We start from the raw sequence: 14,612 nt of genomic DNA, 5'->3' as shown, positions 1-14,612 counted from the left end.
AGCAACTTTATAACTGTCCTGCATTAGAGGGGTGGATAGCATTGGTTAGTGCTAAAAATACATCATGATCCCAACGTGAAAGTACTGTTCGACTTGCTCTGGTCGTTTATGAGTCTATGTACACAACACATGTACCATAAGAAGCAGAAAAGTCTGTAGAATCCTTGTCTAAAACTGGCCTGGCATTGAAGTTTGCTGTGCAAATATCACATAATACCACAGACAGCTGAAATCTCCTATTTAGGAATTTATAGAACTTATACGTTCACAGGCGTCAGAAAGTCCTTTCATATAGCATTGCTTCAGCTTCTCAGTACAATATTAATGCACTCAGTTTGAAAAGCCATAATAAATTATATTTTTAATGCTTCTACCCTGGCTTTCTTAAGATGCATACATTCTTGGCAAACAATCAATAAATAGGGTAATCATGAAGAGAGGCCAAAGAATTTGCTGAAGCGCTGTTTTTCCATTTTAATAGATAAAGATCTAACAATACCAACTGCTGTGTCTGTTCATTTGAGGATCAATATATGCATTGTTTTCGCCAAACTGAATGCAAAATGAATGATTGTATGATAAATGTTACACATCGAATACAATGAAATTCCACTGCCTTCAACTGTCTTCTTGAAATTATCAGCTGTCTCAAAAATGTTCACTGCATTCCAATGGGTGGGGGGGAATGTGGAAAAAAATATGTATTTTTTAAACTAACCATGTAGATGATTGAAAAGAAAAATAGATGGCGGAAAGGGGGGTACGACATTTTGTTACTATTATTTTTCTTGTATTTGGTCAATTTATGATAATGATGAGTTTAAGCAAAAAAAAAAAAAAAAAAGTTTATGGACAGATCCTGTTTTAACACGAATATTACCAAAGCATCCAAGTATGCCAAAATGCAATATTTAAAGAGAAAAAAAAAACCTTTTTGCAAACGCAGTGCTACAAAAATGTATCAAAAATGATTGAATTAGTTTAATAAATCCAAACTCCACGTTACAGCTTGATAAGATCTGCTTACAACCATTCACCTGCAAGCAAGTTCTGTGTATATTGTCAAATATTCAAAAAATATATATATAATAAATCTCTTTTTGGAATTTGCACGGAAGACATACCAAACCTCAGCCATCAGATGGAAGCAATGGTAATCAAAAATGTCCAGATGATGCTGATTCAACCTGCAATTTGAGGATGTGTAATGAAGTATTTGAAGAATGTTACCTTTTCTGATATTACTTCTCATCATGTGTGCAGAGTGTCTAAGTGGCACCCCTTGCATTTTTCCTCCTGTGCTTCCAAGTCTCCCTCTTCCTATAGGACTTCCATTCTGCTCAAGGCGGGCAATTTTAGCAGGTGGACCCTTTGGGTCGTTTACATTGTTAGACATTTCTGAATGTTCTATCCCCTGAGTTGTCTCGTTCGAATGATCCATGCTCAGTCCCGCCTCTAAGGATCACCTGGCACAATTATAAAAAAAAAAACACAAGTATTTATAAATCTATGATGCGACCTAATCTTTTTGTACCACAAATGCAAATGATTACCAATTTTACTTGTGTAAACATATGTATAAAATATGCGTATGTGGTCAAAATGGGATGTAAAGGACTGCACTGGACAATTGTTGCAATCCAAAAAAGTCTTGTTGGTAAAAAAAGATTTTAATTACAGCAATAATTTAAATAAAAAAACCCTTCTCCCGCTTTTATTTTTGCTTTTAAAAACTGATATTAACCAGGAATAAGTCCAACAAAAAGTTCTGCAACTATTTCAATCAATGAATGTTATTTGCCAATTCTAATACTTGCAATGAGAATAAAAAGATAAGAAAGAGTCAAAAAGGAATATTGCACGTTTTTTCCCTTCTCTCTATTATGATTGCGCACCCAGCACCCTTTACGCTTCATTAACAGGTGTTCCCCCCCATCTATTTATGCCTGGAAATTACTGTTAAAAAAAGAAAATTATCACCGCAGGAATGAAATAAAAAGAACAAACAAAAAAAAAGAAGAAAAATAATTTTAAAAAACACAAAAAAAAACACAACACAGACTTCTTACTAAATTAAGTGTGCAGATGCATTTCCAAAACCACAATGCCATAGAAGTATTGTGTGATTACTCAAATAATATAAGAAGTCAGAGGAAATACGAGGAGTCTTCTGTATGCTATGTGATGTTTAATAACTGCTTTGTCTTCTGTGAAATGCACATATTTTTAAACTCTGTGCTCATGCAACTCAATATGAATACAAACGTGACTAACATCCCATTACGAGCGAGCATTATGCTACCCAGATTACATTACACAAGCATGTTCTTCCAACCGCAGAATCTCAAAAGTTCGCCAGAGAGGGCCCTTAAACTTGTGAGAGTGTCAAATAGGATGAATACGCTTAAAGCACTCTCATTTCTGAAGTTCAATGAGGAATCGGTTCTATCTCAACACACAATCAACGTTTCATAGCAAAGGGTGTTATTTCATTAAAAAAATGCAAATGAGAGACCACAGATTTATAAAAAAAAAAAAGAACTCACTCATGTCTTTACGTGCCCCCATTGCAATCAAACGTATTAAAACGTCAGTTTATTAGATACATACCTGAGGACTTCAGCATAGACGACTAAATGAAATATTGATCATTTTAAAAGATATCCTTTTAGATAAAAGTATGTATAGATATATATATATTTTTTTTTAGCAAATTCTCTGCCAGGCATGGTGAGAATCCAAGTTTTAAAAGCTAACCTTTCAACTTTATTACAGCCCTCGTGTAATGAATATGCTTCATTTAAATGATTTTATTACATTTATTTAAACAAGGTCCAGAGATCAAATAAATTACAGCTGCTCTCTTAAGAATGCCCTTACCTTTTATGCACTAGAAATTATACTATTTTGACCTTTTGGGAACAGTTGATGTATGCATGGTAAAAAAAAAAAAGCCTAATTCTACTGACTTTGAAAATCTCTTGCTGCACAAAATAATGACTCTCAAATATATATATTTAGCGATCAGATATTTAATCTGCACAAATGAATGGTTAAAACTGCCAATTTCAGCTTGGACTGTATGGGATAATTAAACATGACACAGCTATTCATTATGAACATACTGCAATGTAGACTTTTAAAACATTATTAGACTAAAAACCAACTCCAGTGTGCACAGTACACCTAAATTACTTATTTAAACATCCTGCCTTGGGCTAAGGTTCCCAAAACCTCAGTTCCAAATTATGATGAACACTGACCAACATACAGTCCCCAACACTGACAGCACAATAGTATCACTGTTAAAGCTTGTTATCCCTGTCATTCAGAGAGCTTACGTCTGTTTAACCCACTCAGGATGGGCATGCAAAGTATTTAATCACATACTGCAGCCTTTCTACATCACTTAACTAAACCATGAAAAAAATAGATTTGCAACCCTGATGATTTTTACAATACTAAGACACAGTAAGATATTGCTTTTGATTTGCCTTAGACCAAAAAAATTTAGGTCTAGGTATAAAGTTAGTCAACACTTTTTTGGATAACCCACTCCAACCCCCCCAAATAGACATATAGAAAGCAGAAAACTGCTGGGTTTAAACTGATGGACATGTTTATTATTATAAGCACTATAATGTATGTATATAATATATATATATATATATATATATATATATATATATATTGTTTAGTGCAGACAAAAATGGGTTGATTTTTCTAAATGACTATAAATAGCAAAAGGAGTGTGTGAGTGAGTTCTGTAACTAACCCATGTGCTCTTCTCTGACAGGGGACTATTTAACCCCAAACTGTTTATGTTAAGTCATATTAAATTAATATTCTGGAAGTTCAAATGTTGAAATGAATTCCATTACATCTCCATGCATGCAACCATATCCTCAAAAGGGTAAAAAAATAAAATAAAAAAAAATTGTAAACAGTACCTCTATAAAAATAAAAATGCATATAATAAAAAAGCAATTAATTTAAAAATTATCCTGAATGTACTGTTGGTTCATTAACCTGCCATGGCTGTTTGCTGAAATATGATATTATAAGGTATTTTGCTACAGTTCCACAGACAGAAGTTATCATGGAACACCATAATGTGCTAAGTAATCATCACAAAATAAAACACAGCTTAAAACACGCTTCTTTGGACCCTGATGTCACAATAACAAATAGCAAAAACACATGTGTGCAAGCGCGACAAGGAAGTCTCTAGAGGCACAGGAAGCCAAGTGGTAAAGTTGCAGCCCCATATTAGAAGGCTGGTGTACCTTCCACTCCCTGTGACTGCCACAATCCCAGCCAGGATTTCCCTTGACCTTTTAAAGAGACAAAGGAGCAAAGTGCCATCTCCAATAGAGAAACTCTCTACCCAGTCCAACACTGTGATCATCACCGTTTGACAGAAACAAAATTGCAATAAATGAAACTCACCACTTCAAAACGTGACAGCATATAACTGAAAAAGAAAGCACAGCTTCCTTGCAGTGGGTTTGTGGACGAGAAGTTCATGCGTGGGGTTTTTTTTTCTCTCCTTGTTAGATCCTTTTTAGTGGCAGTCCTCCTGATGACATTACCCTGAAATGTTTAGTTTTTTTTGTTGTTGTAATGTATCTATATTTCCTAATATGCTCTCCCCAAAGAGGGGGGAGGGAGTAAATCAACGTCAAGCATTAACACAATGTGCAATTAAAGAGCTGCAAAATGGGGACAAAAAGGGGGGGGGGGGGGGGCTGACGTTTTTTTGAGGAGGAAACCGGATATATAAAGAAATAAATTAAAATTATTATATATACAAATGTACTAATAATGGCGAAATGAGATGCTTCTTAAAGGGAGAGGCGTATGACAGCTGGTGAGGTGTCTTGGAAGCTCGCAATCAGGAAGAGCCACAGCATGGTGACATCAGGGACAACTAGGAATTCTCTTCACAGTGAAGGGGACATTTAAAAGGGGGTTAAAAAAAAGGGGAAGAAAAATATCTATAGTTGATGTCAGAGTGATCCAACTGCACAATCCCTGACAATGGATACTTAGAGCATCAAACTTTCTTTCTAGAATATCACAGAGATTAATCTATAGATCTAAAAAAAAAAGTAAAATAAAAAATTATTATAAGCAACAGTGGTGCTCTTAGATCCCTACTTTTTATCGTAAGGTTTCTAGGGGGAAGAGAAATAAATATAAATAAAAATAAAGAGCGAGGGTGACCTGCTTTCTCCCTCTCTTCGTGTACAAGTAGATGGGAGGTATCCTTTTGGGGTGGAAGGAGGGGTGGTGAAGAGGAAAATAATAATGATCAGAAAAATAAATAAATAAATAAATAAAAGCCAGCAAAGTGAAAGATAAGCTCACTCCCCCTCGTGATATCAAAAGAGAGAAAAAAAAGAGGGGGAGAAGTGGAGGAGGAGAGATCAAAAGAAACTGCTCAGTAGTTTGGTAAAATGAAGGCAAAAATGTGTCTTCTCTTCTGTCCTGGCTCTGGGCTGCTTTGCTCTCTTCAATTCATGCATTATTTAACAATAGGCACGCAGATAATGAGGAGTTCTTGTTTGGGTTGTTTAGATAATGTTGTTGTTGTTGTTGTTGCTATTGTTTTTCCAGGCCGGTTTGTTGTTGTTGTAGCTGCTGTTTCGGGAGGTTGTGTAGCAGAGAGTGTGTCTGCTGAGTGTGTGTGTGTTTGTTTGTCCAGAGCTGCTTTGCTGCTGCTGCTTCTGTGTCTCTCTCTCTCTCTGCGTTTGTGTGTCCCCATTAAATTATTAGTTGTATTGACTCATCACTCCTCCTCCTCCTGCTGCTGCCGCCGTTCCCTACACTCTGGCTTCTATTATTGCTCTGGTTATTAGGGATGCTGCTTCTGCTGCAAGTGCTGCTGCTGCTGCTGCTGTTGCTCTGGTTGTTGATGTTGCTGCTTCTTCTTCCTCCTCCTCATTTTAATACAAAATAACACCAGCCAGGCCACCGCCGGAGCTCCAGCTCCCTTCCTGCAGCCCCCCAAGCCCTTCCCTGGCGGCCCCGGATCAGCCGACGTCCTGGGAGAGAGACAGAGGAGGAGGAGGAGGAGAGACATGATGAGAGGGGGGGAGGAGAGCAAGCAGCCAAGGCTGGGATAATGGGATCAGTAGAGGGATCACAGAGAAGGGAGAATAGGTAAAGCAACATTATATTAAAATAAATCAATAAAAGGGAGAGAGACTGTGGGGGCAGAGGGGGAAATGAAATAAGTTTTGGAGTTTAAGGGGAAAATGCAGTAGAGAGTTGAAGAATGAGGTGAGATGGATGAGGGGGTGTAGTGAGGAGGGGGGGGGATTTTGGGATTTCCGGACGCGCAAGAATCTCTAATCTTCTTGATTAGAGTGAGGCGGCTGCGCGGAGATGATACACAATAGCCAGAATAACTGGGAGCAGTGTGAGGGGAAGGGCGGCTGCATGGAGGCGGCGGAGAGGCATGGCCAGGGAGGCAGGCTGAGCTCACACAGTGACACACACACTCACACAGGAGCACACAGGCAGGAGGAGGAGGAGTAACACAGCCACTGCCAGGGCAACTCGCAGCTTAACCCTTGATGGGCAAGAGGAGGGAAGGCTGGGAAATAGGTGTCTGATAAATTACCCTCCGGGGAGTACAGGGTTAGCAGGTCCCGTTTTCAGGTCGCTGGCACGCTTGCAGGAAAACGGTAACCGTTCCAGGGACTGAACTCCAGCTCCGGATATCAAAGTGTCCAGCTTGTGGGAAGTGATACATTGTCACTAGTGCACCTGGGAGGATAGAATGCGGCGAGGATCAGGGACTGAGAGCTGGGCTGCTAGGTCTGTTTGACAAGAATGGAATTATGAGAAAGTTCTAAAAAGTCTCTCAATAAAAAACTGGCAGCATTAGTATTCCTCTCAAAGCAGGGTTATTAATGGTCCTTGATTCAGATGTGAATTTAGTTGGCATTTCTAGAACCTAAGTAGTTTGCTTTTTTAATGGAAAGTTGCAATTATGAAAATTTGACATAGGATGTCATTGGGGAGTTTTAAGTGGAGGTGACATTTTTTAGGATTTTTATTATGTTTACTTATACCATGTATTTACCAAATAGTATTTCTGAGGTGTGAAAAATAAAGGTAGAAATCCATACTCTGATCCTGAAGCTGGGCCCATCCATCTTATCTCCCTTTCGAACATTACTATACACTTGGTTCTTTGCACCTGGCAGTCAGCAAAGAGAAAACATAGAGAAGAAATCAAACAATGGGACATTTATCAAAGTGTTTTGCTATGAAAAGTGATGCAAAAGGAGAGGTTTCCGAGGTGATCGCTTCACTTTTAGTAGTTTTGACCACTTTTTAGAACAGAACAGTAATAAATCTCTTCCAGTGTTTTTGACTGTGCTTGTGCTAGGTTGACTGTCATGTCCCTTGAAAAAATAAATTTTACACCAAACAGACCTTTGATTTTCAATCTTTTATTCAATAGTGTAAATTCCAGAAAAGCAACCAGGGCTCGAGTCCTGCAGGAACGCGTGGGAACGTCATTCCTGCACTTTTTCCACAGCAGGAAACGCCGTTCCCGTTGCTCCTCCAGGTCCAGGGCCGTCTTAAACTGCAGCTGCCCTGGACGCCTCCCTATCCTACCCTTCACTATGCGAGCGGCATCGCTGCATAGTGAAGAACTTGGACTTACTTGCTCCTCCTCCTGACCTCCTCTGCCCTTTGCGTACGCGGTTACGCACGATCCGTGACATCACGCGGAGTCACGGCAACGCTGAGGTGAGCCCCAGGTCACAGTGCTCTCCTCCAAGAAAGAATTGCAGAGCAGCCTCACAGGGTCACCACACACTCCTTCCGCCCGGCCTAAACCCTAAGCCCAGAGCACAACAGTGATCCTTGAGTCTGCTGAGCCTGTTCTTCAGAACTATAAGAGAGGGGAGCTATTACTTGTTTGATGGGGGTAAGGAGGTGTGTGGTTGGAGGGAGGAGTGGGTGGGGGCTAGTACAGTATTATCTGGGTATTAAAAAAAAAAATAAGTAATCTGATAAATACAAAACATTTGTGTCAGAAGTTATGCTTTTTTAAATTTTGCCCAGAATTAGAGAGTAATATATTTTACAGCTGAAACTGGCCCACAGCACGTTTTTTACATGCCAGTATTTGCACATAATACAAGGATTCATGAATGTGCACTGTACATGCAAGGAAGGCCTTAACTCAGATAAGGAACATCTCTGACAAAAGTGGACATAAGAGAGACTCCAAACATGCTCAGCTGGTGGCAATCACTCAATGAGTTAATCCCTAAATTCTCTTACAACACGGGCATCGCCAGTGCACACATGGCACCATAACTACTAAGGTCATCTCTAGTGGTTATGGTGCTTGGAGCTTTCTTTTAAAGAGTTCCCACACTTTTTTCCCTAGGACTTGAACCCTGACAGCAACGGTTCTACTGTAAGGTGATTAACTATTTTTACTTTTTTTCTGATACACATCACATAAGTGTTAGCATTACTGCTATTCTGTGTGACTGCAGGAAAACATATCATCAGTAGGATTGCCACATTTCTTGGGAAAAAAAAATAATGGCCTTGCTAATTTCCATAATTAATTATATATACATGTCATTATATGATGTTGCGTAACATCACAGGTGGTGACATAAGAGAGGAAAAGAAATAAGAAGAAGTCTATTCCCTAAATCACTAAAAAAAATATATACTTACAATGTGTATGGTATGGCAGTGCATCTAGCATTATGTAGAGAATGTGTGTTTTTGTCTGTGCATGTATACTGTGTATGTTTTGTTTTTTGGTGTCTATATATAGCAATGTGTGTACCAGTCATGTAGAACAGAGGTAGATCTTCTGACTCCCTTTCTCTCACCAAGGTCTGAGAGTCCAGGTAGTGGAAAATATCGGCATTTGTATTGCCTGTATTTTTGCAAAGCGGCATTGGCCAGACAGCCTAAAATACCGGTTGTGTCGCCAAATACCGGCCAGGTGGCAACATCAATCTTCAGGTTGACAGCACTTGCCACATGTTGTCTTAGCATGTACCTTGTTTCCAGTAGTCAGCTGCACTTAGCCACAGTAAGTGCGGATTTGGAATTCCGTTGTACCCTTTGTTGCCCCACTAAGCTTTGCACTGAAATTTCAGCAATCCAGCTGACTGTGATTAATGATAGTAGTTGTAGTCCACATAATTTATAATGGAAGAAAAATAAAAACGAACTCCTGAAAGCCCTCTTTTAAATTTAACTTCTACCACTAACGTGCATAACTGTAGCTTAACCATCTATGTAACTCTCATTACTTCCATCCTAACACTAACACAACCTTAACACCTAAGACAGGTGTGATCAAAGGTAGATCTCAGATTTAAAAAAATCAACAGTGTACTATAATAATCATTGAGTAAAACTCACATGGCACCATGAATGTATGGGGTGTATTTGTGTATTTAGGGGCCAATGCTAGTGACATTCAAATAGCCGAGGTGAAATTTCCAAGTTGCTAAGGTGAGCCCCAAAATTCCAATGTTGACAATTAAACATTACACCTTTCATTGTTGGATTTTGCCTTTTTTTTGTACCAGAGCAGCCAGAGGGACGTATGGAAGGTTACATTTTACTGCCGAGTTTTAGTTGCTAAATTACTATAACCTATGATATTTCAGCTCTCATAAGCAAATGATAATCCTTCCCATTATATATAAAAAAATGCCAGTCGATGCTGCCGCACTGTCTTGCAAAATAAATAATACTTACACATAAAAAAATAGCTGCTGACAAGTTATATTATTTCTAATAGTGTGCAAGGTGAACTCAGCTTTGTTGTGTTTACAGTAATTACAGTAGCTAATTATATGGATGTTGCATTTACTGAAATGTACTTTAGATAATTAATAATGATATTAATATGGCTTCTTTTTCTTTGCACAAGATTGAGGTACAAGAATACAACAGCATTAAAGAAAAAGAAAAAAACATTTTGGGTTTACAAAGTAAACTCCAAAGATTAAATTGATTATTGAAGAAAAAAACATTTAAAAAGACATGTTTTGGCCTTGCAATATATTGCTTGAGCCATCTCATCCAAACACTGCACCCCTAATAACTAAGAATGATAAAAAAAATATTTAAGCAACTTTAAAAAAACAAAGACAAGGTAAGTTGTCTCGAATTGGCCGACCCAGAAAACCTTTGTCCTGTGCTCTGCATCCAGTCCCTGCACTCTACAGTCACATACAGCAAACGCACACTACAAGAGCATACATACATTCTATGGTTTCACATACTGCACACACATCAGTCCTACCCAGTACACAACATTGTCACAGTACCAGAGAATTCACACACTACACACAGCTTTTATAGAGCATTCATTCTCACACTGCAAAAAAATAAAAAAAATATTTCACATCCACACACTGCCTATACAGAAAAGCATGTATTTTTTTCACGCACACGAATTCAAAACTCATATTCACAGTTATTTATTTTTTTAAATTCGGCTCAAATGTTTTTTTGTGTTTTTTTTGCGGTGTTTTGAAATTTAGGACAGAGGGAACTGAGGTATGACCTGGATATCTCAGAGCAAATAATGCAGACCTGTGTTTGTGGAGTCTGAACAGCAGATGTTTGTTGGTAAATCATGGCCACATGGGGTGTGAATTAGATTTTAGGACCACGGACAGTTATGCACCTGCAGATCAAGGTTTATAGTGGGAGTTATAAGAAACATTAGCTCATTTAGACAGAGTTGTAGTTTTCCTGTCAACAAATATCTTGCAACAAATTTGCCACTTCAGAGAGCATGAAGAACAGGTGCATTGCCTAATAGATTTGGGTTATTTAGCTTTAAGGAAACAGAAATATGCTTTAAATGCGTTCCTATGGCTTGACATGAATTAGAATTGTCTCTTGGCAATCAATTTCCCCTTTTATGAACTATTAGACTGCCAAACAAGATTACCCCTTAGACATCCAAAGATTTAGGATTGTTATATTTGCTTTATTAAACACAATCTGCCTAGTTTCAAACACAAAACTGGTATTACTTTAAACTGCAGTTTGAAGCTTCTAATTCAACTACACACTTATAGCTATATATAAAACACCAGGATCATTTTGCCGGGTATTTTGTGGATGGGACAAAGGCCTAGTGGCCATGGAGAGGACCTCTTTATTTAAATGAACATTTCATTAACGCTACACAGCCCACAGGACAAGAGCCACACAGCTATACATTATCAGAGAGGCAGGTCTCCTATGATTTCCCCCACTACGCATTTCAGAATTCTAGCAGACTATAATTCACTATATCATAACTAACTATATATTGATAATGCAACAACCTGCACTTGATTTTGATAGGTTTTGGTTTCAGTTATATGCTGTATGCTAAAATCTTATTTTTGCACAAAAAAATAAATGTTTTACAGAATGCTGCACCATAAGCCTGCCTCCTTAACCACACCCCCACTCCAGAAAAATACTTCCTTGTCAAATGTATGTGCACAGCTCAACCACTGACAGTAATGAATGAGCTGAACTACACAGCACCCTACTTTAGAAGGAGAGGACACCCAAGGAGACATAGAGTAAGGATATCACTACTTGTGTGTCTGTAGTTACACTGTGTTTTTGAAGGCAGGTTGCGAATTACAAGAAACTCACTCAGTACTGTTAGGGGTGGTGCTATATACGTACTCTGATATGGAAGTCTCTCTGGCAACAGGGGGCATTGCTAAGAAGAAAGATTTCTGATGCAGCCTTCTACAAAACATTTATGCTTTGGGTTTTTTGAGTAATTCGGGTCAATCATTATTAATTGGAGTTTAAAGTTTACTTAAATGGACACCATAAGCAACCAGACAATTTCAGCTTATTGAAATGGTGTGAGTGCAGTGTCCCAGGTCCCTTAATCATGCAATGGTAATTATTGTAGTTTTTGATAAACAGCAATAATTACCTTTAAGGGTTTACTCCACCTCTTGTGGTTGCCTACCAGACAGCAGCTAGAGGGACTTCCGGGTGGTTATGCGCTGAGGACATCCAGCGTCACCTGAAACCTGAAACCTGAAACCCCATAGGATAGCATTTTACAATGTTTTCCCATGGGGGGTGTCCCATTTCGAGCAGGAATGTGCATTAAGTCCCTCTGCCGACGGAGGAGCGTTGGCCGAGCCTGAAGCTGTACCAAGGGACATCGGTGCTGGAATCAGGTAAGTGACAGAAGGGATTTTAATCCCTTTCTGCACCACAGGGGGGGGGGGGTATCCTCAACAGAGGGGGGCACTGTAGAGAGCTATAATGCAAGGAAAACAAGGTTTCCTGGCACTATAGTTTCCCTTTAGTTCCTCACTTGCATTTCCAAAAATTATGTCAACACAATGATGTCAACGATCTGCACCAGTGTGGCTACCATGAAGTGTGATGGATGCTAACATGCCTAGTCACTACGATCATGATGATAAACAGGTAAGGGAGTCACCTGGCAACCATGATGATTAAGTAATGCAGAATTTTGTTTGCCATACTTAAAGGAACACTCAAGGTACCATAACCACTACAACTTGCTGTGGCACCTCAACACTTTATGTAGTCATGCTGTTTTTTAATGGTTCTTGGGGTCTGCCATGCGCTGCTTCCCATCTCCATTACTAACACAGAGAGCTGGATGCGTTGGCTGAGAGCATCAGCTGTTCACTCTTAGCCAATGTGCTAAGCCGTGCACTGCCAGCAGGACCGGTGCTAGGATTTTTAGTTACACAGGCGAAGATGCATTTTGGTGCCCCCCACCCTCGTTTAAAATAAGGTTCATACAAACACAGAAATAATCATACAGAGACATACAGACACAGACAGAGACATACATGCAGGCATATAGACATACATACAGAGGCATACCGTCATACAGACACATACATACATACATAGACAGACATACAGAAACATACATACAGAGACATCCAGGCATACAGACACATACATACATACAGGCATACAAAGACATACACGCATACAGAGACATACAGACACATACATATATACAGGTATACAGAGACATACAGGCATACAGACACATACGTACAAAGACATACAGGCATACAGACACATACATTTGTACATACAGAGACATACAGGCATACAGAAACATACAGACACATACATGCATACAGAAACATACATACAAAGACATACAGGCATACAGAGACCTACATACATACATACAGAGACATACACAATTACATACTAGTTCAATCTTGTCCCCTGGATGCATGGTGTCTGGCTCCTTGGAGTCCTGTCCTGCAGCCCAGCCCCATCACAGGGCGCCAGCCGCGCTGTGTGGTACACAGGGAGCAGGGATATGATGTCATTCATATCCTCGCCCCCTCCAACACATGGCGGCGGGCACCTGGTCGCAGGGGTTGCAGGGCTGTGACCCCTGCGACCGCGGTATTTACGCCAGTGCATGCAGATGCACACACAATTAAAGGACCACTACAGACACCCAGATCACATCAGCTCAATGAAGTGGTCTGGGTGTCAGGTCCCTCTAGTTTTAAGAGAAAAGGGGTATAGGATCAGCGCTGGGTGGTCTGTAGGAGAAGATACTGGAAAAAAGCTGCAACCTATGGGTATGAGGTTCCCTCTAATGTCCTCAATAAAGAATATGAAAAAAACAAAGTAATAGGTCGCGCTATACAGAAAAAGTACAATTGAAGGATACAATGAGAGATAAAGGATAAAATGTACTCACATATAAATACACAATAAAATAAATATAAATATGAGCGTAATAGTCCCAATATGTAGTGGATTCCAATAGACTGATGAGAACTTGATACTGTAGTCAAATAAAACGCTGGATCTTCTATGGTATAGGTAATCTTAACTCAATGATGAGCATGCAAATAGAAAGACAGGGAGACTCCAATAGTGCAGACTGTATAAGCGTACATAAAATGGAATAAAATAGAATGGGTGTAGGGGAGGTATTTCACTCACCTATGCAAGAGCATGAACTTGCTCTAGTATAATCAGCATTCAGTGGCGTTTATCCCCCACTGGCGGGACATAGATGTGGATAATTCCTCGAAATAAGGGAAAAATAAAATATAGTGCTCACTGTATATAAAGTATAAAAGTAAGACTTAAAAATAGAGAACGTACTCACATTTGAGTGAGCAGGATATACTGCTCACTATGATGGCGTGGGTGGTATAATCCCCACCTAGGATTCTTTGGACAATAGTCGGCTCCAAAACGACGTGTAACCAGGTTAAAAAAGAGAAGAGTAATATAATATAAAATATAATAAAATAAAAGGTATATGGCAAATGAATAGTGAAAAAAAGGGCCAATATTCCTTTATTAGTACAAATATAAAATATATATAAAATTAGCCAAAACGCGTTTCGCCACACAGGGCTTTATCAACTGGCAATACAATAACCTGGTAAAAACAAGCTTATATAGACTTGAAGAATACATGATTGTTCGAATTTTGGCGCCAAAATGACGTCATCAATACAATGAGAGTAATACAGAAATATTAATAAGCATAAACATAACTTAAAAATAACAAGAGCATTACTTTATAATATAAT

The 14,612-nt window shown here is 39.0% G+C and overlaps 1 protein-coding gene across 7 annotated transcripts in view; it reads right to left on the bottom strand.

Annotated features, from left to right (window-relative positions):
* The window catches only part of SATB1 (SATB homeobox 1), a 193,677-nt gene that overhangs the window by 96,476 nt on the left and 82,589 nt on the right, over positions 1-14,612 (bottom strand). For 2 of the 7 annotated variants that reach the window (XM_063452304.1, XM_063452305.1), the window contains exons 1-2: positions 4,450-6,136; positions 1,231-1,466 (exon numbers count right to left, since the gene is read on the bottom strand). The exons of 1 other annotated variant lie outside the window; for it this stretch is intronic. In XM_063452304.1, coding sequence (XP_063308374.1) covers positions 1,231-1,441 — 211 coding nt within the window. In that variant the 5' untranslated portion in view covers positions 1,442-1,466; positions 4,450-6,136. Of the gene's footprint in view, positions 1-1,230; positions 1,467-4,449; positions 6,138-14,612 lie in introns of those variants that run through there. 4 more of the 7 variants (XM_063452306.1, XM_063452301.1, XM_063452302.1 and 1 more) reach the window with 4 other exon arrangements.

This window comes from Pelobates fuscus, chromosome 4 (assembly GCF_036172605.1).
Source record: "Pelobates fuscus isolate aPelFus1 chromosome 4, aPelFus1.pri, whole genome shotgun sequence".
Taxonomy (NCBI): domain Eukaryota; kingdom Metazoa; phylum Chordata; class Amphibia; order Anura; family Pelobatidae; genus Pelobates; species Pelobates fuscus.
The sequence above is the reverse complement of the archived record's forward strand: the minus strand, read 5'-3'. Positions and strand labels throughout refer to the sequence as shown.